Raw genomic sequence first — 24205 nt, forward strand, 5'->3', positions numbered from 1 at the left:
TTCTAATGTATACCACAAAAATCTTTTTTCAAATTTTTTTTTACTTCATATTTTATATATACATATAAAAAATTTAAAATTTTATTTCAGAAGTAAAAACTTACAATTTCGCTAAATTTTAGCATGAATTAAATCAAATCATTTTCATAATTTTTAGAATCTTATAAACAGTATATAAATATATCAGCGATATTACGTTTCTCTTTTTATGTTTCATAAATTTTTAATGTTCTACCATAATCGTGTTCCATTTTACATGAATTGTAAGAACATATTATAATTTGTAATACAAATGTACATTCAATATGTGACATATTTATTAATAAGTGATCTATACATTTTTCTCTTTTTTACTCTTTTGTCTATATGACATAATGCAGGAATGGCAAGGACATTTATTAAAACCAAACTAAGTTTATTATGGTAGTAGAAAAGTTATATATTCGTGCGCAATGGACTATGAATTCACTAAACATTGCAGGTAACAAGTAGAATTGCTATAATTGGTGGAAACAGACAAGGACATTTTCAAGGGCAATTCCGGTATATATCTATTAAACTCGACATTAAATTACAGTGTGGAAATCAAAGCGAATTACAAAGCGTATATTTCTATTATCAGAAATAGTATGAAAATACATATTACACTGGTCAACAAAATAAACGCATAGGTAAATTTATATCAAAATTTCGCATAACTTTAGACAATCATAACTCCGCGAAAAATGGTCGTATTGAAAAGTTTTTTTTTCCATTCTCAAAATTTATTATAGTTATGATTGTCTAAAGTTATGCGAAATTTTGATATAAATTTACCTATGCGTTTATTTTGTTGACCAGTATATATTGAATATTATTATTTAAACATATATATTATGTCAAAATCTTTGTGTTCATTTTTAATCTATTTATATAGTATACTATCAAACAACATTTTTAATTTAACGTTTATTATTAATACTTTTTATTTAATTCTTAATGTTAATAAAAATCTAAAATAAACAAAAATTTTTTTCAATCTCATATTATTTTAAAAGATATCCGCAATAGGAAAATATTGAAAATATAAAAATGTATACATATATGAATTTGTCAAATGTACGCTTTCTGCAAATCCTATGTATAAAAACTGTCGAATAAAAAGTATTATTTAAATAGTGTATTGTATTTGTATTGCATTTGTTAGAATGTGTTTTAATATGCTGTGCAAGTACGCATACATCGTCCTCATGAATTACGTGCATTACATTTCCAGTACATCATTTACACGTCACGAATTTAAACGATAAGTTTGAACTAAAATCGATAATACGTACTAAGCAAGAAATACTTTCGTATAGGAATACTCCATTCCATATATGATTATTCACACACATGTATGATTATTTAATACTATTCGCATGTACTTCTTTTTACATCATAAAAAGAAAATTTCCTCAACTATCTAGTTATGTCACATCAATATTCAAGTAGTAATAAAAAATTCGCGGAAATATTTTTTCCTTTATCCATGTATATGCCATGTATATTGTCAATTCAATCAATCAATTTGGCTCCACATTTCTGAATAGATGAGCCTTGACATATTCTAAAGATAAATCGTTATTTGCAACATTAACTGTTTCACGTGCTATGGTTGTCAGCCACATACACATTCATTGCCCAACTTAATTGAAGGGGACTCCAGAGAACCGTTTTACACCGTTTTACAAATTAAAAATCCGTATGTAGGACGAGAGATCGAATCAGAAACTCACCAATTATCCATCGCTTCCACACTGATATTGTCTCACACAGAACCACGTGACATTCCGTATATTGTTAATTACTTCAAGGTTTTTCTGAGAATATAAAAACTGATATTGCATAAATGAATAGTGGATACGCTAAACATTTGCAGCTCTGCATCTATCTAATAATTCCTCAGTATAATTTATTGAACTTGTTATACTGTATTATCAATATAATTATTTACGTTGCAATTCATATAAAATATATATAAGAATAATTCTCTCTCTCGTATTTAAATACTTTATAATAAAATTATATATTTTAAGTAAAAATTTATAAGTCGTTAGACATCAGTCATTGATGTAAGTGTTAGATTTTGAAATTAAAAATTAGTTTCTCGGAAAGAACGTCAAAATCAAAGTTGCAAGAGCTGTTATTTCACGAGACATATAAACACGTGTTACGGATACACGTTCTATCTGATGTGTATTTGAAAGCAACGAGTGTAGTGTATATTAAAGACACGGGATTAAAGGATGATAAAGTCGCCTTGAAGATTTATCAGGAGAATCTCGTTAGAGGAAACCTCGTTAGATACCATATGAAAAAGACCCTCCCATTTGTTGAACAAATTGGCGATCTGAGCCCGCCGATCTCCGGCGATGATGTCACACGAAGGAAGGAGTAAACGCATGCGTTAATATCGTGAACCGCGACCAGGCAAAGAGGCAAAGAGGTGCGTACAGTTGAGCAAGTGTGTGAAAAATGATCGTATAAGACGGTTGTATAAGAACTGGTGCGACAAACCGATGTTAATCTATGTAATATATGAATTGACGAGATGGTGTAGCACGAAAAAATATCATAAAAAAACTACGCTGCATTTGCGAGCAATCGATTCTTCGAAAAAAGAATATCGCTGATTTAACTCTTCAAGAACAGTGGATATCCTGCTCGTATCCTCTTGCAATAAAGTGCAGGCTACTGATAAGGGAAACTATACCCGATTTTTCGTGGTAATTGTGTGTAATAATTGTGTGCTATAAAAAAATGTGTCATAAACTTTTGCGTAACTGTGATAAACTATCGCGTTCTGACTATTTTATTCTCCGTAAGTACTTGCGTTAATACGTGAAGAATTGGAGTAAAATATAAAAAATATTAATCCTAAAGTTGAATTTTTGTATTTAGATTATAAGTCTATAGTGTGATTAATACATGAGAAATTAAACGATATGATATAACCAAACACAATGACTTCCTGTGATCAATTAGCAGAAGACAAACACGATTACGTGGGTCTTGATTGTTACCAGATGATGTGCCAGTTAAAGCTTGCATATACAAGTTTACAAATCGAATATTTTCTACCAGAACGAAGTAAAATATTGTAAAACTTAATATTTTAATTTATACGGTAAAATTGAATTATCATTTATAACTAACTGATCATCTAATTAAACAATTTCAGATAAATAAAAAACTAAGATGCATATAACTAATAAGAAGTTTTAAATATGCATAAACTTAATTTAATTATTCCTTTATAATAAAATTTTCAAAAGTTTAAAAAAAAAGGAATAGAAATGTAGATCTTTTAGAAAAATCTAAACAAAAAATCATTTTTAAGATAAATCTTAGTATAAAAATTTATTTGCTCCAATAATAAGGCATGTGACTTATATCGCCTATCGCCTTTCCAGATTTCCTGCACTTGCTGCAATTTTTATTAGAGCATTTAAAAGAACACTCGGTATAGTTGGTGGATAACAATGGCCGTAGCTAATTTCAAAGGAATGATTAAAGATAGAATTCCTATTTTGAAATGGTTGCCGCAGTATAAATTAAAGGATGCATTGAGTGATCTTGTTGCAGGCTTCACCGTAGGATTGACATTGATACCTCAAGTACATAATACGTGATATATGTCTGTTCGATCGCCTGACGTTGTTCAGTCGTTATTCAATCGATACTAAAAAAAAAACGTGATACTTGTGATTGCAGGCGATAGCTTATGCAGGTTTAGCGGGCTTGGAGCCACAATACGGGCTCTATAGCGCGTTCGCGGGAAGTTTTGTCTACATCTTTTTTGGCACATGTCGAGAAGTCAATATCGGTCCGACAGCACTCATATCATTACTGACTTGGACATATGCGAGGTACGTTAAAGCTTCTTGTAAAAATAATAAAGTAGCAGAGTAAATTACTGGTCACGCGAATTTTTGGATTCTTTGTGATAAACGTGACAAATTCTACACTTATTATATATCAATTTTTACTTCTTTTTTTTATATAAGAAACTTTTTCATTGTAGATAAGACGTGTAGTTTTCCAAATTTTAAATGTCGTTGACAACTGCTTTATTTTCTTATTTATTTCCCTTTAATATAAAATGTAAATTTTATAGCATTATGTAGCTATAAGGATTAGGCATAAGAATTCTAGATTCTCTCATTGGCCGGAAGTTATATTTAATCAGTAAATCTTGCTTGTATTGAACGCTATTATGCGCATAATTGACATAACAATGTTCTCGCTTGAAGTTTCATCCGGTCGCGTGTGGCGAAAGAGCGTGCTAATCAAACGAGATTACTTGAACTGTACCATAATTGAATTGTTAAAAATACTTTTCACATAAGTCGTCTTTTGAGAAAATATCGTTTGAGTCAAGGCTGTACGACATTAAAAGTGCACTTACATTCCAAGTTTGATGATATTTTTTTCAGTGGAATTCCTGAGTATGCGGCCTTGCTTTGCTTCTTGTCCGGATGTATCACAATATTACTCGGCGTTCTACGCTTAGGATTTTTAATCGAGTTTATATCGATACCGGTGGTGTCCGGGTTTACATCAGCCGCGAGCGTCATCATCGCTTGCAGTCAAATAAAGAATTTGCTAGGTCTGAATATTCACGGCGAGAAGTTCGTTGAAATTTGGGTGGAATTGGCACATCACATCACTGACACGAAAATACCAGATTTGATTTTATCATGCTGCTGCATCCTATTTTTACTGGTCCTGAAGGTATATCAATTGAGGCAAAAACATTGTAGGCTACAAATCACAGAATGTTATCAATTATATATCGATTTAATGTTTTTTTTAGTATTTGAAAGATAGAGAAGTCGCTAGTACCACGCTGAGAAAATTCCTCTGGACGATCGGTACAGCTAGGAATGCTTTCGTAGTTGTCCTTTGCGCAATTGCATCTTACATTTTTGAAATGAACGGCGGAGCACCGTATGTCCTTACGGGTCACATCGATGCCGGTCTCCCGATTGTCGAACCACCTCCGTTTTCAAGAACAATTAACAACACAACTGAGAGCTTCATCGACATGACGAAGAATCTCAAATTTGGCATCTTGGTTGTGCCACTCATCTCTATTATCGGAAACGTCGCCATCGCAAAGGCCTTTTGTATAATATTTTAAATATATATATTATATTTATTAGGTCATTTCATAAACGCGATTTTATTTTTTCATTTGGTAGATACAAAAATCTATTGAAAAAGTAAATTTTAATCATATTAATTATATATATTCATCGTCTTCGTAGTCTTTGGATGCGCTAAATTGAGTGACACATGTATACTCTGTCAAGTTATTATATAAGAATATTTTTCTGAATATTTCTCTCATTGTTTAAAGCACAAGGCATGCCTTTAGACGCCACGCAGGAAATGCTGACTCTCGGACTGTGTAACGTGGTCGGTTCATTCTTTCAGTCGATGCCCGTTACAGGATCTTTCTCGAGAAGCGCAGTGAATAATGCTTCTGGTGTTAGAACACCTTTAGGTGGCATCTATACAGGTGAATTTTACTGATTTTAAATAACATTTGCATACTCATTAATTACAAATCTCTTAGAAAAAAAAAAATATTAATTTAAAATAAATAATTTCAGGTATTCTAGTCATACTTGCGTTAAGTTTACTGACACCGTATTTTTACTACATTCCGAAGGCGACATTGAGTTCTGTCATAATTAGCGCGGTGATATTTATGGTAGAAATTGGTATAATACTTCCAATCTGGAAGTGCAATAGTAAGTATATATTCAAAATAATTAATCTAGAAAACATACGTATGTAAAAGATGTCCTGAAAATTATTTTCAAGAATTTGAAAAAATTATTATGCCCGTTAGATTAATAAAAAATGTCGGTAGACTTCATTAGAAACACGAGTGTAACTGCGTACGCTGTAGCAGTTGATGCCATATTTTGTTCAAAATAGTTCTACTGGCAAACTAATATTTTGCTCACCATAATAATTTATTAAAAGTGCATGTTAACGAAATTAGTGAATAAATTTAAATAAGTAAACGAAAAGAAGACAATGAATCATGCACAAAGTTAGTGTTATTTAAAACAATATGTATTTAAAATTAACATATATAATAATTTTAAAACCCAAACAGTTCGGTTTAACATTAAATCATTCTCAGTGATAACTTATAAGAAATTAAAAGTTCATTATAGTAAATAAAATATCTTTTTTTTATAGGACGTGATTTAATACCGACGTTTATCACATTCCTCGCTTGTTTATTCATCGGAGTCGAGATAGGAATTTTGATAGGTACGATATTTGATCTGGCTATATTGATATATCTCAATGCGCGGCCGACGATAAATATTGAACACAGAAAAGTAAGGAAACAAAATTATGTCTTCGGATTTAGAGATATACTTGTTAAGAAAAATTCTTTATGTTAATAATTATAAGGATTAAAGGATTAACAATTTTTCTCTCTGCAGCTCTCGACAACTGATTACATTTTAGTCCGTCCTACCACTGGAATTTTATTCCCTGCAGTAGATCATTTGAGAATGTATCTAACGAAAAATCCTAGTATGAATGTCGTATTGGATTGTGAACATATTGACAAAATAGACTTCACTGCCGCACAGGTTTCAAAATAACCGTTTGATTATCTGTGTATATGTATACGTATATACTAATGCAATTATTTGCGTTGCATCAATTAATTCATTCTAAAAATGCATTTTAATTTAATTAATGCAACGCAAATAATATTAAAAATTGATCGCGCGATATAGATATCTTCCTTTCAAAATATTAATATAATATTATTTTTAGAGTATCAATATGATGATAAAGGACTTCAGGAAAAACAATGGCCAATTAATAATGCTACGACCAAATCTTGATGTTTTAACAAGGATACAATCCCTGTCTGATAAGCAAATCTTGATAGCGAGAAACGAAATCGATTTAATTGCAATTTTAGGAGAATCCAAAAGTGTAACACTGGATGATATAATTGTCTCTAAAACGGATGAACGAGCCTCTACATGGCTGTGACATGCATAATAAATAATATAACGTAATAATTATACATATATGGAATTTTTTATAATTCTCATATATGCAACTTTCAGAGGAAGCAAATAATATTAAAAATTGATCGATATTTATTTAGCATATTATAATAAAACTTTTGAGTCGATTTGCTTTTCTTCTATCACAGATAAAGTTTTAAATGTTATTTTTAATTGGTTCTTATCTCTCTGAGGTAAAGCGTATTTAAATAATTTTTTTTTATAATACTGTGTGCATATTTATTTTTTTTCCGATTCTTCTTGATAAACTTTAAATTTATAATTGATTGTATAAGGAAAGAATTTATACATGCTTTAAAAATAACTTAAAATATTAGAAATTTCTTAAAGGCATTTCTTATGACAATATATATAAGTTAACAAACATAGAAATATCAAAATGTATTTATTTCATAAAATCAGTCCAGAAAAAATAAACTATATCATCTTTATTAACAATACGGTTTAAACACAAAAATAAGATAGAAAAATAAAGTACATGTAGGGGATATATATTTCTGAAACATTTTATCTTAAAATTATAAGAAATCAAACATAGAAGAAAATATTACGTGCTAAATTATTTGTTGAACAATATTTCTCGCAATTGATATGTTTCAAAGTCTAATAATTTTTACATATCCTGCGATTCGTAACTAAACTCATCTGTGAAAACTTACAGATTTAAACAAAATTTATATATTTATGAATATAGCATTTTAAGCTCTATAAAGATTTAAAGCGAGTCTTTAGATGCAAGGAGAGCACCATTTTAGGTTGCCCGATATCACAATATGATATGAATATAAACTTAATAATACGTAGTTTTCTTGGCATCTATAATATTTAATAGGAATTTTCTATCTTATAACTGCTTGTTATATAAAAACTTAACATTCTTTCAAGACATATCAAAAATAGAAAGGGAGCTGGTAAATTGACTTATAGTAGATCATAGTAAATGTATAGTAGATACAGTTGAAATCATATTGAATAATTAGAAAAATTTTGCTATTGATTTTCTGAGATTTATGAGATAGAAAATTTTTAAATTAACTTTTTGCATGAATGTCTATATCCTTATTTTATATATTATAGTTTAAATAAAAAAAACTCTTGCTTTGTATAGATTTGATGTTTTTATGTTTTTTTAGTTTTATATGTACCGCGGCCAATGCTAATAGGATATGTATATTCTTTCGGAAAATCTTGAAAATTTCGGTGAAAACCGCCGTTATTATATCTTGATAAAGAGGATGGCGGGCCTGAACGATACCCTAAGTTTGATCTCGGCTTGAACTCCGGTTTGAATACGCGCGTCGCAAATTGATCAGTTTGATTTGAAAGACTTACATTGTTTGTTACAAACTCTTTCGGAGATATTATTGGGGGAGTATCTTCCGATGCATTGTCATCACAAACGAAATCTTGTACCTGACCTTTCGGATTTTTCATGTAATTTGTCACGTTTGGCTTATATCTCTGATTTGGCGGACAATACGATACGTTGTATTGATTTATGCCTATTGCAGGCATGAAATTCATACTTTGTTGCGATCTCGAATATGAAACTGGTGCTGCATATTGCGGAACATCGTAAACCGTTCGATTGTCCTGGTACTTCTTGTAATAATAATTGGATTTTACCGGAGCGTTATCGGCAACATTTCTTGTTTGCGCTGCGCAAGTATTCGTATCATTATACGTATCTCTAACGTAATTATTCACTTGCACGTAAGGATTATGTTTATGTTGCTGGTCGTGCATAGAGTTGTTGAAATTACTCGCTTGATTATGAGGGAACGTGGTGTAATTCGAGCACGGAGAATTATACAAAACGGACATAGGATACTGTAATTGCGAATTCCATGTTTGCATATATGGAGATGGCGCATAAATTACCGGATGTGATACATAATCCATGGTATGTGCATTATTAAAGTCGTCGGGACCAAAAGCTGCAGGATTGTAAACGTGCATCATCGTAGGTTGCGTTACAACGTACGGATGTTCAACCGTATGGTGAAAGCTGTCTTGTGTCGAGGAATTCCATCTAGCTTGATTAGCCTGACACGCGGACATGGAATGGTTGGAAGGAAAATCCGAAGCCACAACAGGTCTCTGCTGTACGTTCGATCCGTATCTATACAGTACATTTGCATGTTCTCTATTACCATTCATCGTGGTTTCCAGCGTAGACATATCAGCGATATTATTATCATTTGGCATTTGTGCATTACATTCGTAAGGCGGTGCATTGAAAGTATTTGGAATCTGCGACAGCTGCATCAAGTCGTTAGTTGAAAAATGTTGATCGTAAAACTTGCTGCTATTTGACTCCCATGGCGACATTTGCCGCGTTGAATTTCCTGCTTGAATAAAAGTCTGTTGCGTGTTAAAATGCAAATTTTGAATAGACTGTTGTAGACTCATGGCTGTGGCGCCTTTCTGCATGGCGTTGTCAGACGATTGATTCCAAATAGCTTGACTGCTTTCCAATTGATTTATATCATTTGTGTGTTGCGTATTTAACGAATACTGATGTGGCGCATTGATTTGTGAATCTGTAGCACATTTATCAGAGGCTGAATTGGACGAGTATTTAAACGAATTTATTTCTTCGTTATTAGTTTCTCTTCGATGTTGCTGGCCAATATCGACTTTAACGATATCATTTGTTTCTTCACAAAACTGTTCCGACATTGTAGGTCCTCGTTCCGTATAATCAACATTTGAATTCATATTTTCCTTACTTTGTGTTAAATGTGTCTCCACTTTTACAGGATTTGTATCGTTTCTATCGTCAACTGCATCTACTTCATGTCTTGTCGATTTTACATTTGTCGGTTGAATTATTTCTTTCTTCTGCGTTGCGCAACTCTCCAAGTTGTTTGTGTCAAGTTCTTCTGTTTCTGTATTTGATTTTGCAAATGTATTAGTAGATGTGTGCTCTTTCTTCGTAACTCTACGTTCAGCACTGCCATTACGATTTCTATCAAATTTTGGATTATTATAAGCATACGATGAATTTCTTCCATACATCGGAGCTTGTCCTGCTCTCGGGACATTTTGCATTGACTTTGAGAATGTTGAATTTTTATATTGCGTGACAGATGCAGTATTCTTTCTAAAATCACCGCGATTTGTTTTTTGGTCGCTTTGAAAATACTTTTCATTAACAATCTTCTCATTTTTCCTTTCAGATTCATTTGACGGCGAGTCGAGCCTTTCAGGTGTATGTATTGCTTTCTCTATTTTATTTTTATCATCGGAAATATTAAGCGGAGATACATTTCTTTTAAGAAGCTCTTGACTTTTTGATTTTAATACAAACTGTTTTGCTGTTTGCTTTTGTGCAACTTTGTCCTTGTGCGAATTTTTACTTTGACATGTATCAGCTGTCACAAAACCTGTTTTCATTAAGTTTGGCTTTGCAGTAACATTTTTCGTTTCCTTTTCTGTTCCATTCTTTGAAACATTGCGTTTTGCAAAATCTTGTTTCCTTGTGCCAGCAATATTCTTTGCGTTATATTTATTATTAAATTGATCCTTTCCAGTTTTTTCAATAGTGCTCAGTGATTTTGATGAATTGAAAATTGTTTTCTTAGAATCGCTACTAGGACTGGAAGACTTTTCATTGTCTTTAACTAAATTTGTATTATTATCAGCTTTAATACTTGTTTTTGTTAGATTTGTTTTTATATGCACATCTGAAAATAGAGGAATAAATAGTAAATATATATATATATATATGTTAGAAATAGATAATATAATATTATAATATCGCGTAAAAATTATAAAACATGTATTTATATACATTTCACATATAAATTTACCTTTATCCTTTGCTTCTGTTGAAGCTTTACTGTTTTCAGTACCAGTTATTTTGCAAGTTGACTTATGCTTTTCGTTCAGTTTTGACATACGTGGTGTTATAGATTTGGAGTTATTATTATTACCATCAGAATGTTTTATTAATTTCAGCTCCTCTGTGTTTTCACCAGTTTTTTGTAAATCGGAAGGATTTGTACATATTGCGATCCTAATTTAATATAAATATAAAATATTATAATAAAACTGAGATATTAAAATAACATTTTGATTACAAGCTAAAATTTCTCTTTATACTTACTGTACGATATCTTCAATATTATTCTTGGATGTACTTGATTGATCTTTATGCTCTTTGTTTATACAAAACTCAGCCTCCAGCTTTGCTGTTACAATACTTTCCACGATACTTAGCATATCTTCTTCATTCTTTTGACTAGCTAACTTATCAGCATTTGGAAATAAAGCCATATCTATATCTTTGTCATTCGATGTATTTTCATCTTTTTCAGGCATTGTATCAAGTAAATTTGCTTTACATGTATTCTTTATTGAAGAACATTTATTAGGTCCTTGAACCGAATATATCTTAATGGTTTCTGCTAGTTCTAAAACCTTATCTTCTATTTTCTTATTCTCATCTTGCTTCTGTATTTGTTTATAGACAGCAGTTTTTACCTTTTCACTGTAATAAAAAGTCAATATAAAAGTAATTTTAAAGCACAATATAAATATGATGTTACCAAATGTACCTTTAGTCCATCCTCTCATATATCAGCTCGTAAAAATTAATATAAAAAATATATATATTAATATAAATTACACAAAAATGTGCATAGATTATTTCAGAGCTGTAGATTGTATGTTAAATGTTTATTGTGATAAATATGGAGGTTTCTCTCTCGAGAGAGATGAGATCTTTTTATACATTTTTTAAGCTTAATTTTTTTGTTACAATTTTTTAATTTTACTTCATAATTAAGTACCCTAATATTTAAATACTTTCAGCTATAAGCTGAAAATAACATTCTAAAATATCCTGCACATAATATATAGATATGTATAAATATGCTATAATATATTTAATTTATATGACTTACACACAAGTCTTGTAAACCTTCAAATAATTATATACATAATCGTATATTATTACATAAGACATAAAAGTTACTTTGTCTCTTGTATTGTACAAGATTGTTTATTAGCAATATTGCAATTGCAATAGATACTAATAGAAGATTTATGAAAACCAGATAACTGATAAATTGACGAAAAAATTTTGATAAAGACATAAAATTATGTTAATACACAACACAAAAGTATATACTAAGACAAAGAAATAAGGGTTAAACATACGGATTTGCTGAATAAGATGTATTTTTCAGCCATTGCATATTAAGTAGCTTGTTGAGCTTTGCTTTCCGCTCTATGTCGTAAGTCTTTTTTAAATTTTCAACAGCGTAATCCATTATACCTATCACAAATATATTCATAAGATACTATATATTTATGCTATACACACACAATTTGGCTAAACTTAAATTTACAAATTTTAAAAAAAGCCTATACACCCTCTGAAAGATTATATGTTTAAAAAATAATTTTGGGTTATAAATAACTTGCAATAATAATGTAGCAAAAATTGTTAGTCATTTGCGCTTTTTTTAATTGCAGTATGTTCAACAATTATTCACATTTCTTATTTAGTTATCTCAAAATAAATATTTCCAGAATATTTTCAGAAAATATAACCCAGAATTTTATATAGCATTACAGAACAAAAATATTCCATTCCGTATGTGGAATTTATTAGCATTTTGCTACATATAGGTATTCCACAAGAATTAGAAGAACAATTCATTCAAAAGGATCACAAGATTGAAGATACTGTTAGTATAATAGCATAGGAGAGAAGAGCACGGCGCTAGAGATCCGTGTATCATTAGACCAGTCACCCCGATCTTTTCCGAGGATCGAACACGAGCAGATCTCTGAAAGTTTCCTGCCACATAGATCCCGCATAATTGACCTACTTTTTACATAGATTCCCGTATAATCGGCTCCTAACGTCGCTTTCCCCCAAACATAAACAGCGAGGTAGTTATGCGCACAAACAACGCGCATAGGCTGTCCGGTTATTTGCACGTTTTTGAAACGACAGAATTTACGTTACACAATGCGAACCGGTATGCCGAGGCCGCCGAGGGCACGAGGTTGTAGACCAAGGTGATTAATTAACGCGGGAGTAATTTCTCTCACCTTGCTAGCTTACAATATTCGGCGAGGCGATTCAACGTCGAATTACAGAGCGCCCAGTAGAACCAGAGAGAATGATGTTGCCCCTGCCCTGGTAGAGATACAGACGATACGGACGCCATAAACAGAAGTGCTGCTGCAAGAATATTTCAAAAATTCTTCTGATAGTTGCCTCGCTATTTACCAACTGCGCTGATTGGCTGCCGGAAGAGGGGAGTAATCTTTCGGTTTCGTAAAGTTTTTCGTCGAGTGGCGCCCCGTAGCGCGACGTACGATCGGTGTTTGGATGCGATTTTTCCCTGTTAGGTTGTCTCTGCGGCTAAACGTCAAATGAATACGATTGGTTGGATCCAAAAGTAGGAGCCAATCATTTTCGATTTAACCGTCACGAGCGATATAGTCCCAAACGCACTTGCTGGCTGCTTTCATTTTTCGTAGTTGGCAACACGACTTTATCGTTGACAAATTGTGGACGTTTGCGGACGTGGGTCGTGGACGCCGCTGTGATGAACGCCGGCTGAGGCTTGACTGGCAAATGTTAATGTTTGTCATAGTTTCTCGGTGGAATTTTATAAGATATTTTTGTGTACATAATTTTATTGCATCTTAAACATGTGAAACGCTATTGTGTGTGACGTCTTTCGTGTTCTGAACCAGGTAATATTGTAACCTATTTCTATCTATTGTAACCTATTTATAATTTGCGACAGACTAAAGCTTTCCGTAAGTTTCCAGAGGTTAAATAAAATAAGTTATACAATTCTGCATCAGAATTAGAAACTGTATTTAATAGTTTTTAAAAGCACCTCTCGATTATCGTACACATTCGGAGTGGTCATCATTTTGAAAACACATTAACCATTCAATCAGACAATTAAAAGTTGTCAGTTTTTTTTTGTAATATTTACTTTTACAATTGCACATATGTATATTACTTTTGCACTATGTGCTAATGAAAACGACAAGTTTTTCCTATAGTATAGCAATCAATTTATTTTATTCTGTCCACTCATTGCAAAATAACAGGTTATGTTTGGTTTCTGCAAATCTTTTGATAGTCACTGCACGCTGCGTATCGACTTTAGCAGTGAGCTTTGTTTTAGAAAAATTATTTAAGGCTCAAACAGTGTTAAAAGAATTTATCTTAATTTATTTTAATTTGTGCTAAGAGATAAAAAGTACGTGCCAATATGACACAAGTGTCTCAATAAAATATTTTATTTGAAGAGACACGTGAGCGTCAATATTATATTACAGACCCGATATAGATATAAATGTTATGGATAATATGATACAATCAAGACATAAAATGTCTTTAATAAAATTTATGCCAAAGTTTTGAATAATAAGAAAACGCTGTGTTTAATGAAAATTTATAAATATTGTAATACTATTAATGTCCTAGTTAGTTTTTAAATGCCACAATACCAAACTGGTTTGTTTTGTTTGCTGTTAATGTATGCAAACATATTTTATGCCTGAACAAATTATGTTTTTGTATAATAATTAAGGAGAAATAACAATTTTACATACAAATATGAATTTAAAATAAAGAAAATTTGCTTTTTCTCCAATACAAAGTGAAATAACAAGCACATTTACTTATTTATGTGCTACTTTGCCTCTTATACAATTAACTTCTTTTATATCTACTTGTGCAAAAGTACATTCATGCATTTTTCACAGGTATGTGTTACATGTATAATTGTTATCTTACACTGCAAATTACTACAGATTATATTTATTATGTATGAGTTTTTTTGTAAAAAAGAAATAGGTCATTCAAGTAGTACATCTTTCAAATATATATTAAAAAATATATATTATTCTAATACATTTTTCTCGGAATTTTTAATCTCATACGGAAGCAAAAATAATATTTCTTAAAATTATTGTATAGTTGTGGACATATCGGTTGCAACAGTTTTTTCATACGTTTTTTTTAAATGTATATTTAATACATATAATATAAATTTCATAGGTAACTAATATTTTGCAAATGCGAATCACGATGGTGTACTGTCTTTAGTTTAGAGACAGTACACCAATCGTAGTTCACATTTGCAAAATATTATTGCGTTTCGAAACCTTTAAAAAAAAGTGTCGCAGCCGAAATGTCTATGATTGTACAAAGGCAAAATATTACTAATAAAAAAATATATGAGCTAATAAATAAGTGGTATAAAATCTTTCTGCATTGATATTATCAAGGATTAGTCAACTGGTAATATTTTTGATATATAAAATTGAACACGTGTCCTTGCAAGTTAACAGATTAAATGTTTGGACAGTTGTACGTAACGCTTCGAATTGAGTCAATTGTGACAATTGAAATATTGTACAATATCCAGCACGCGACTTAAACGAGACCTCAATGCATCGAGAGGATGCGTCGCGCATACGTCGTGCAGTACTGCGATTAGTTAGATTACGTGTATCATTAGAGAATGCCGCTTATTAGAAAATAACCACTGGAAGGGAAACACATTTACGTATTTTAGAAGATTCAGTATACACAGACAGGTCAAGGTTGTATTCGCTTTCCAATAGATTGGAGCCCGCGTTTGGAGAACCTTTTTCCCATTCAGATAATCTGGTGAACACGCGATGCAATGGGTCTCACACGGATAAATGGTGTTCCACGAAGAGTGTTACGAGACGTCTGCATCATATACACCATGCTCGAATGCCTCGTAATGCGTCTCGGTCTTTAACCAGGGAGTTCAATTCAGGTAAAATTATTTGCCGCATATAGATGTGCGTTTGCGAAGATGCGTAACATTTATCCGCATTAATTGCATAATCAATCGATATATAGAAACATTGAAAGCTAGCACTTGTGTTCATTAAGCGGCGCGGTCTGCATAAGTTTTTTGTTATCTGCAAAGGTATCACATGTAGCCTGATAGTCGCAGTGGTTAACCCGGTCAGCCTTGAAACTTCGTGAACTCTTATAAAATGAAAGTCACCTAGGCTCCTAATTTATAACTTTTAGCTACTTACGTCCCGTACCGGACTATTTTACATCGCAATAAATACATAAAAATGGAATGAATAAATAAGTGATAATTGGCATGTTTTTACAGAAAACTGTAACGAATTAAATCAAAGCTAATGCGAAATCTGCAAATGTATATGTCCGTTCTTTGAATTTCTTATTTTATTATATCTTATTTACAAATAATTTTTATAAAAATTTATTGATATCTTTATAAGTAAATGTTTGGTTTTCATGTGTACATACGCCTACACAAAGCAATGATGCGATTTAGTATGCAATTTTTAATAATTACATTAATATATTTAATCTTTGACTGAAAAAAATTGAGTATAGTAATAGTATATAATTTTTTTCTACAAATCTGTGGGGTAAAACATTTTTAAATTTTTCTCGCAATGTAGACTGGTAGTAAAAAATTTGGTCAAACAGATTACAAATAGAACTCGTAAAAATTGAAAATTTTCATTTCTTTATGTGTATCCCAGTTACATATATGTATATGTTTTTTAATACAATTTTTGGACTAAAAAAGTATGAACGATTCTGCAGAAAGTTTTTAAATGGATCTTACAATTAGTAAATATTCTGTGGCATGCATAACCCGTACCGATTAACGTATTTTTCGCGATTCCTATATAAAAAGTGCGAAGGTTAACAGCGACTTTTCCCCGACCGATGTAAGTTCGGCTCGTTATCCGGGTATATAAGGAGCACGACAGAACACGCGTACTTTCAGTCCGCTGGAATTTGTAAGCGCGAGAGAGCTTTGAGGTGCATTCAATGAGACAGTAAATTTAGTACATAAAGTAGCACGTGCAACTTCTATGAATTAGAGTGACTTCACGGAGGGAAAAAATTGCAAATACGCGTGTTCGGACTTCGGCGAAACCCGTTTCTCTCCCAGTGAAAGTATCCACCTTTGTACACACACCGCTCTCCATCCACGATCGTTTATTGTTGCGGTTCCACGTTTTTTATCTATGGTAACTTGAATCTAACGCATAATGCGAAATATAAACGTCTCAAGATTGCAAGTGATATGTTTATGATAAATTAAATTATCGATGCTTCCACGAATAAATTCTTGCAACACAGACACGATTGATAATATCACTGATTCATTCAATGAAATCAGGAGTAATTAATCGCTATGTTTACATAAAATATTTTTAAGACTTTAAATTTTTTAATTTTAATATTATGTAAAAAATCATTTAAAAAATTTTTTTTATTTAGGTAAATTAATTTACTGATAATTAAAATATACACTGTGCGGAGTTTTGTAATGTTTTTTTCTTGAATCTTATAATTTCCTGTCTCGGTTATTTTTCTGTTATGATGCATTCTTATGCTTTCTATTTATTATAGATAAAAACTTTTATCACTTTTGATTTGATAAGAATGCTATTTATCTCTTCGATTTATATATTTATTTGTTTGTCGTTCTGTTCATGGAAGCTGGCTGGCTTGATTCAGAATGGCTACTGAAGCTGATCGCTGGAAGAAAAAAACCTACGTTGATCGGCTACACAAATTAGCGTTGAGACGCGTGCCGATCTTAGCGTGGTTGCCGAAGTACAATTCGGAAAAATTCCTTAGCGACATTATAGCCGGCATAACAGTCGGTCTTACTGTTATGCCACAAGGACTCGCGTATGCGACATTGGCTGGTCTGGAACCCCAGGTATATATAGGCAAACACATCAATATTCTTTGTATTAATGCTTATCTCTTAAACATGCAAATTGAGATGTATTATTAATATTGTGTTTACTTGCAGTACGGTCTTTACTCGGCATTTATGGGCGCAATAGTTTACGTGATATTTGGCTCTTGTAAAGATATTACAATAGGCCCTACCGCACTTATGGCATTAATGACTCACGACTATGTGCAAGGAAGAAGTGCTGATTACGCCGTACTTCTCGCATTCTTATCTGGTTGCCTGCAATTACTAATGGCATGCTTACGTTTAGGTATGCTGAACTCAAACAAATAAGAAAATGCTTTATTTTAAGTCAACTTCGGATAGAAAATAGAATTTCAAGTGAAAAAAAAAAGTACTTCCATTCAGAAGTACGCAAGGTAAGACTTACTTTACGTGAGGTACGCAGGCTATGCGTAAGGTTACTGCAAGATTATTTATAATTATTTATAATTTAAGATTTCCAAGTAAATACAATACTATTCTGAACTAGTTTTGCACATATCCTTGTATTATATTATTTGATCGATAGTTTTAATGACTTAATAGGTAATTATTTATTTGCGTTTAACATAATTTGAATAATTTTGTAGGTGTACTTGTAGACTTTATCTCGATACCAGTCACCGTGGGCTTCACTTCAGCAACGTCCGTCATAATCGTTGCTTCGCAATTGAAAGGATTGTTAGGTTTAAAAATTTCGTCTCAAGGATTCATGGATACTTTAATTAAAGTCTTTCGAAATATCGGTGACACGAGTCCATGGGATACTGGGATGAGTATCTCTTGTATCGCAATTCTCTTGTTGTTTAGGGTAATGAATGAATTTTTATTTTGTTTAACATTTGCATTATATCTGGTATATTGCTTCTTGACAAATCTCGTACAATTTATAGAAAATGAAGGACGTTAAATTGCATGCCGTTGATAAGAACTCAGTGAATCATCGACGTATAATCGCGAAAGCGATATGGCTGGTCTCCACAGCGCGAAATGCCATTGTCGTTATCACTTGTTCCGCTATTGCTTACAAATACGATTCGTCCGAATCTGGATCTCTATTTATTCTAACGGGTCCAGTAAGATCTGGTCTTCCACCATTCGGCCTGCCACCTTTTTCCACACAAATAAATAACCATACTCTTACCTTCACGCAAATGTGTTCCGAATTGGGTACTTCCATAGTATTGGTGCCAATAATAGCTGTGCTCGGCAACGTGGCCATAGCTAAGGCTTTCATGAGTGAGGGGAAGGTTGACGCTTCTCAAGAACTCCTGACGCTCGGAATCTGTAATGTTCTTGGATCCTGCGCGAGTTCTATGCCAGTTACAGGATCGTTCAGTAGATCAGCAGTAAATCACGCCAGTGGCGTGAAGACTCCAATGGGTGGATTATACACTGGAATTCTGATTTTACTGGCCCTCAGTCTGCTCACGCCATACTTCTACTTCATTCCAAAAGGTAGCAGAGCACTTTAACGCACGCAACAGATAAACGCAAAGAATGCCAATTTGGCGTAATTGTTCTCTCTTTCAGCTTCATTATCGGCCGTAATCATTTGCGCAGTAATATACATGATCGAATACGAAGTTGTGAAACTGATGTGGAAATCGAGCAAAAAGGATCTCGTACCGATGTTTGTTACTTTTATGTTTTGCCTCATCATTGGTGTAGAATACGGTATTTTGTCGGGGGTCGCCATAAATTTGATGTTCCTATTATATCCTTCTGCAAGACCTACGGTTCATGTTGACAAATACACAGTAGGTGGTAGCAAAAACAAAATTTGAATAATGAAATCTGTTCTCTTTTTTTTCCACTGTTCTAGTTGTTTCCTGTCAATTGTAAAAGTGTGCAGAACATTGAATCTGACATACATATATTACAGCAATCTTTTCCAAAATACACGATTTTACTTTTACACGTCTAAGTGTAATGTTTTGATAAAAATTGATATTATATTTGTTATAGACTGATTGTGGCGCAGAGTACTTACTAGTTACTCCAGGAAACAGCTTATATTTCCCAGCTGTCGACTTTATAAAGCAGTCGGTTGGTAATGCTGGTATAAAGCAAGGATCTAGTCAAATACCGGTTGTTGTTGATTGTAGATACATTTTGGGGGCAGATTTTACGGCTGCTAAGGTAACATTTTTATTTTTTTTAAGAATTGAATGTATTTAATACATCGTACGATTAAACTATAAATCATGCTAAATTTAAATATTATTTTTTTTCTAATTCAGGGTATGAAAACATTGATTAATGAATTTAGTAGTCGCAAACAGGGGTTATATTTCTACAATCCAAGATCGGATGTGGTTACCGTTTTAAAAGGTGCCTGTGGCGACGAATTCCAGTATGTTTCGACTCAGGAAGAGCTCTCTTATCTGTTATCGACAGTTCAAGGTAATTCGCAATGTAAAACAATAATAATATTAAGAGATAATGAGGTGCAATATCTCTTGTGAGCAAGCCTCGTCCTTTTAATTTGATTTTCATATCTAAAAATTTATGCATTGTCTTATTTTCAGACAAATCTTCGCAACAGCTTCTTGAGCAAACACATGACAAATTACATGCATCTTTAACATTAAATAATTCGGAGATGATTCACAGAAATGCGCGTGGTTCCTGCCATGAACTTAGTGAAGTTACGAGTACACTTTTACACGCAACTGCAAGTTGAAATTGAATCTCATTTTTATATCAATAAAAAAAACAAGTTTTATTAAACAGAATGTTACATAGTTACAATCTTTATTTAAATGATATTAAGCACACAAATCAATAAATTAAAAGCGACGTAGAAATAAAGTTATTTCTTAATATGAAAGGTTTTGTCCTTATTTCTTAACGCAAAAAATAATTTTGTTATAATTTTAGAAGCTATAAATAATCTTGCTGCTTAATCTAAACATTATTTTCCTGATGTTTAATAAAAATCATTTCAACCTCATCTTCAAATTTATATATACATGTAATAGAAATCTACGAAGTACAGTCTTAGTTGGCACTTGCACTACTATTGCATATATAATCGTTGTTAACAAAGAACTGTATCACACAATGTAGTGAAGGCACACAAGAGTCCATCACCAGAAAAATTATTTGCTGTTATAAAAGACGTGTATTCGTTGTGTATATTCGATGTAAATTAATTATTACAGGTATAGCATCGTAGTAATACTCAAAAATATTGCACTCAAAATTATTATCATTGTCTAATCGATTTCTATTTAATAAGAAATAACGTACTTGTGTACCGATGAAATCTATCATTCGTTATACTCTTTCTTTGTGCTTTTCATACATTATAAAAATCACAAATTCTCAAACTTACATATTTTCTTGTTTTACTATTGGGCAGCATAATAAAATTATATTTTTTTCACATACATTTAACGCTTGCTTTAAATTGGAATCCAATTTAAACCTAGAATAAAATAATTGATTTTTCTGCATCAATTTTTAATATGATACATATAATATCCTAATGTATCTGGAATATTTTTATACAAAAATGATTCTAAAGAGCTCTTTTTATATTGTAGTTTTATCTACAAAACATAGTGTTAATTTAGTTATTCTTAATTATAAATCTTAATCATTTTTTATACGCGAGAAAATGAAGACGAATGTACGAATCATTTCCATTGGTTCTTTAAAGCTCTATATATAACTTATGTTTCGCGTTCAGTAAAGACCGGAGACAACATCCGTTACTTTTCCACGTTTCCCAATTAGCGAAGATGTCGTGTTTCTTCGACTAATTGGATTTTCTTTAATTTGTTGATTTCCTGAATATTTGCCTGCATTGAAACGATTCTTTCCGAGGCCAAATGTATCGTATGTTCGTCCAGCAAAAATTGCCGATTCGTTCGGCCTACCAGAAAACTTACCACTGACTTTATCCTTTTGACAAAAGGAATTGTGTCTTATGCCATTTTTCGATAATATTATCGGTGAGTCTTCCGGTGAGCTAGTTTCACCCTGGCTTTTCGCATAATTTAACTCATTATGATAATTCCATTCGCGAGTCTTCTGTTCCTCGTAGAATTCATCGCTTTTTAATTGTTTGTTGTTAACATGATACAGCTCGTCGTTCTTCAGATGTCTAGAAACGATATTATCCCGTTTTCCTTGCTGATCAAATTCTGAAGAGTTACCACAGAAATCGTCAGATCTGACTGCTCTCGATCTCGTCGGTTGCTTCTCGTCGCGTGACTTGGTCGCCTTCGATTGACGTTTCTCTCCGTTCCACTGATTTTGCTCTTGCATAATAACAATGTCGACCATCGAATCTAGACCCTCGTCAATCCTGTCCAGGGATTTAGTTATCAAACTGGGAGATTTGGGCGCGTCGATCGATCGCGGTCGTCTCGTGACGACAGGTTTCAGATTAAAGTCCGTGATGTAGAAAAGACCGCTGTCGCTCTCCCCTTTCGACGAGCATTGATCCTTCTTCGATACGTGATGGGAGATGTGATGGAAAGATTCCGATCTACGCATTTTAAATCTCGAAGAATCTATTAGGAGTGACGTCTGCTCTTGTTTATCAAGATTCTCGGAGTCGTTCGATCTCTCGTAATTATGTAGACTTCGATGTTCGTCGAAAGAATTTAAGCTTTCAAATTTCCTGATACGACACTCCACTCTGCTCCCCGAGCGTCTCGACTGCGGACTGGACATATTCGACTCGAAATAATCGTGACTAGCCGAGCGACGTAAATATTTTCTCTTTTCTATCTCGCTTCTGTATTTGGAGCTGTGCCGATGGATCGTCCGTTGATCGGCCGATCGTCCCGAGGACGTCTCGAATCCCTTGGGAATAGATTCGAATTGTCTGTAAACGTCGATTTGTCTGTTAACCGGCCTGACATCCGTAATTATCTTTGATTTCGAAAACTCGTAATTTCTCAACGTTTTTCTGTCATTCATATCGTTATCTCCGAAGTAACACAGATCATCGAGACTCTTTCCAAGTTTAACATCGATACGATTCGGGCCTATCAGTATAGTGTCGCTCTTAGTCTGTTTTTGCAAGTGATCCTCATTGAGGTTCCTCATCTGTCCGTCGTAGATTTGATGTTTGCTATTATATTTGAGCTTGGAAGCGCTTAACAAGGAATCGCTGCCGTCACCCAGAGTTTCCTCCTCGACTTCCTCGTCGTGGGAGTTGTACATATCCGCGTGATCGACGAAATCGCAATGCCTGGCGGACATGATGGCCGATAAGCAGGGCGGTGCCCTTCGTGGCGGTTGCGGATGCAGAATAGCCGGCACTATCGCCTCTTCCACATCGGGTCCCTTCACGACGATCTTAACGCTGCCTTCCATCGACGACTTGGACGTTTTGCGCGGCTCACCAAGACTCAACCCCTTCGTGCCGTCCGAGTCCGTGCTGTAATCTTGATCGTTGCCGAAATAGGTCACCTGCTCACCTTTTGTCTGATTTGGAAACGCGTTAGGGCTCGCATTTGATTTTAGCATCTTCAAATCCGCATATTGGTCCTTTTTAGATATTTTGTCGTACATATAACTCTCGGAATTATTCAACGAGATTTTGGAATTTGATCGATATAATTTGTTTTTATCCGATTCCTGTTTATTATTATGGGCTGCTTCTTGATCGTTATTAGCACGACGGTTCAGTTCCTGAGTTTTGTCGCTGAATTCTTCCTCGGCATCCTTCACTATGATCCGCAGCTCCTCGATCACGTCGTCTATCGTTGTCTCCTGATCGTTGCTTTGCGTAGGTGAGGCTTTCTGCCGATTGGTTCGTGCTTGATGCTTCGTATTTTCAGGGCTGCTGGATCTCTCCGAAGAGCTGATACCTTCGTCCTCCGCATTCGAAGACACTTTCGGGCTTTTAGTGGCAATAAGGATCATCGACGCAGATTTATCTCGTTCCTCCAAATTGCAGTCATTTCGTTTCTCTAATTGCAACTGCAGAAGCGATACTTTTTTGCTGAGTATCCTACAGGTTTCCTCCGCGCGTGTCACCCTGCGCTGCAGAGCGTCCACATCGACGCAGTTGTGCATCCATTTCTGAACTTCCTTGTGCAGCAAATCAGTTAAAGCGTCCTCCTCGCGTCCGTCGAATTCTCTCAGCCATTCCTGAAGTACCTGCGGCTCTAGGCCAGCTTCGCAGGCTTCAGCCTAAAAAAAGAAAGTAAAATATTTGCATCCTAATATGTGGAAATAACAAAAGCAAATCTCATTAAAAAATTTTATATTTTTTAATAATTTTTATTTATTTTTTATAATTGACCTTCATAATTATGTAATATCAAGGCACAAATATTTTTAAATATATTACTACATATTATC

At 33.3% G+C, this 24205-nt stretch overlaps 4 protein-coding genes across 11 annotated transcripts in view; 2 read left to right on the forward strand and 2 right to left on the reverse strand.

Annotated features, from left to right (window-relative positions):
• The window catches only part of LOC105450832 (sodium-independent sulfate anion transporter-like), a 25750-nt gene extending 18543 nt beyond the window's left edge, over nt 1–7207 (forward strand). The window contains exons 1-11 of one of the 2 annotated variants that reach the window (XM_011690884.1): nt 2334–2842; nt 2923–3148; nt 3435–3638; nt 3736–3890; nt 4458–4755; nt 4838–5150; nt 5384–5545; nt 5640–5780; nt 6241–6386; nt 6495–6647; nt 6838–7207. In XM_011690884.1, the coding sequence (XP_011689186.1) occupies nt 3504–3638; nt 3736–3890; nt 4458–4755; nt 4838–5150; nt 5384–5545; nt 5640–5780; nt 6241–6386; nt 6495–6647; nt 6838–7062 (1728 nt within the window). In that variant the 5' untranslated portion in view covers nt 2334–2842; nt 2923–3148; nt 3435–3503 and the 3' untranslated portion in view covers nt 7063–7207. Of the gene's footprint in view, nt 1–2333; nt 2843–2922; nt 3149–3434; nt 3639–3735; nt 3891–4457; nt 4756–4837; nt 5151–5383; nt 5546–5639; nt 5781–6240; nt 6387–6494; nt 6648–6837 lie in introns of those variants that run through there. The other variant, XM_011690885.1, reaches the window with a different exon arrangement.
• A 385-nt stretch (nt 7208–7592) lies between these two features.
• Nucleotides 7593–13388, reverse strand: LOC105450840. Of its 4 annotated transcripts, none has more exons than XM_011690902.1 (5): nt 13183–13388; nt 12267–12384; nt 11212–11595; nt 10916–11121; nt 7593–10789 (listed from the first exon to the last, which is right to left on the reverse strand). In XM_011690902.1, the coding sequence occupies exons 1-5, from the start codon at nt 13286–13288 to the stop codon at nt 8220–8222; spliced, it is 3384 nt and encodes a 1127-aa protein (XP_011689204.1). In that variant the 5' UTR covers nt 13289–13388; the 3' UTR covers nt 7593–8219. The 4 variants fall into 4 exon arrangements, with proteins under 4 accessions (XP_011689204.1, XP_011689207.1, XP_011689205.1 ...); XM_011690905.1 differs by having other exon boundaries at nt 13170–13257; XM_011690903.1 differs by lacking the exon at nt 13183–13388 and adding an exon at nt 12944–13129.
• Nucleotides 9126–20613, forward strand: LOC105450839 (sodium-independent sulfate anion transporter). 3 transcript variants are annotated; one of them, XM_011690900.1, is made up of 11 exons: nt 9126–9205; nt 10283–10314; nt 15717–15898; nt 17626–17851; nt 17948–18143; nt 18466–18686; nt 18769–19333; nt 19409–19635; nt 19844–20017; nt 20119–20281; nt 20407–20613. In XM_011690900.1, the coding sequence occupies exons 4-11, from the start codon at nt 17645–17647 to the stop codon at nt 20559–20561; spliced, it is 1908 nt and encodes a 635-aa protein (XP_011689202.1). In that variant the 5' UTR covers nt 9126–9205; nt 10283–10314; nt 15717–15898; nt 17626–17644; the 3' UTR covers nt 20562–20613. The 3 variants fall into 3 exon arrangements, with proteins under 3 accessions (XP_011689202.1, XP_011689200.1, XP_011689203.1); XM_011690898.1 differs by lacking the exons at nt 9126–9205; nt 10283–10314 and adding an exon at nt 13644–13823; XM_011690901.1 differs by lacking the exons at nt 9126–9205; nt 10283–10314; nt 15717–15898 and adding an exon at nt 16541–17150.
• LOC105450838 overlaps nt 20580–24205 on the reverse strand; it is a 36476-nt gene continuing 32850 nt past the window's right edge. For both annotated transcript variants that reach the window (XM_011690896.1, XM_011690897.1), the window contains one exon: nt 20580–24034. In XM_011690896.1, coding sequence (XP_011689198.1) covers nt 21569–24034 — 2466 coding nt within the window. In that variant the 3' untranslated portion in view covers nt 20580–21568. The remainder of the gene's footprint in view (nt 24035–24205) is intronic.

This window comes from Wasmannia auropunctata, unplaced genomic scaffold, assembly GCF_000956235.1.
Source record: "Wasmannia auropunctata unplaced genomic scaffold, wasmannia.A_1.0 LD336055.1, whole genome shotgun sequence".
NCBI classification, from domain to species: domain Eukaryota; kingdom Metazoa; phylum Arthropoda; class Insecta; order Hymenoptera; family Formicidae; genus Wasmannia; species Wasmannia auropunctata.

Excerpts from the sequence above, each read along its gene's own strand:
- LOC105450840 (XM_011690902.1), bottom strand. The coding sequence starts at position 13,288 with ATGGCGTCCGTATCGTCTGTATCTCTACCAGGGCAGGGGCAACATCAT. Across the intron at positions 12,385-13,182 it reads GAATCGCCTCGCCGAATATT|GTATAATGGATTACGCTGTT; the intron begins GTAAGCTAGCAA and ends TATTTGTGATAG. Across the intron at positions 11,122-11,211 it reads AATATTGAAGATATCGTACA|GATCGCAATATGTACAAATC; the intron begins GTAAGTATAAAG and ends ATATTAAATTAG.
- LOC105450839 (XM_011690900.1), top strand. The coding sequence starts at position 17,645 with ATGGCTACTGAAGCTGATCGCTGGAAGAAAAAAACCTACGTTGATCGG. Across the intron at positions 18,687-18,768 it reads CAATTCTCTTGTTGTTTAGG|AAAATGAAGGACGTTAAATT; the intron begins GTAATGAATGAA and ends TACAATTTATAG. Across the intron at positions 19,334-19,408 it reads CTTCTACTTCATTCCAAAAG|CTTCATTATCGGCCGTAATC; the intron begins GTAGCAGAGCAC and ends TCTCTCTTTCAG.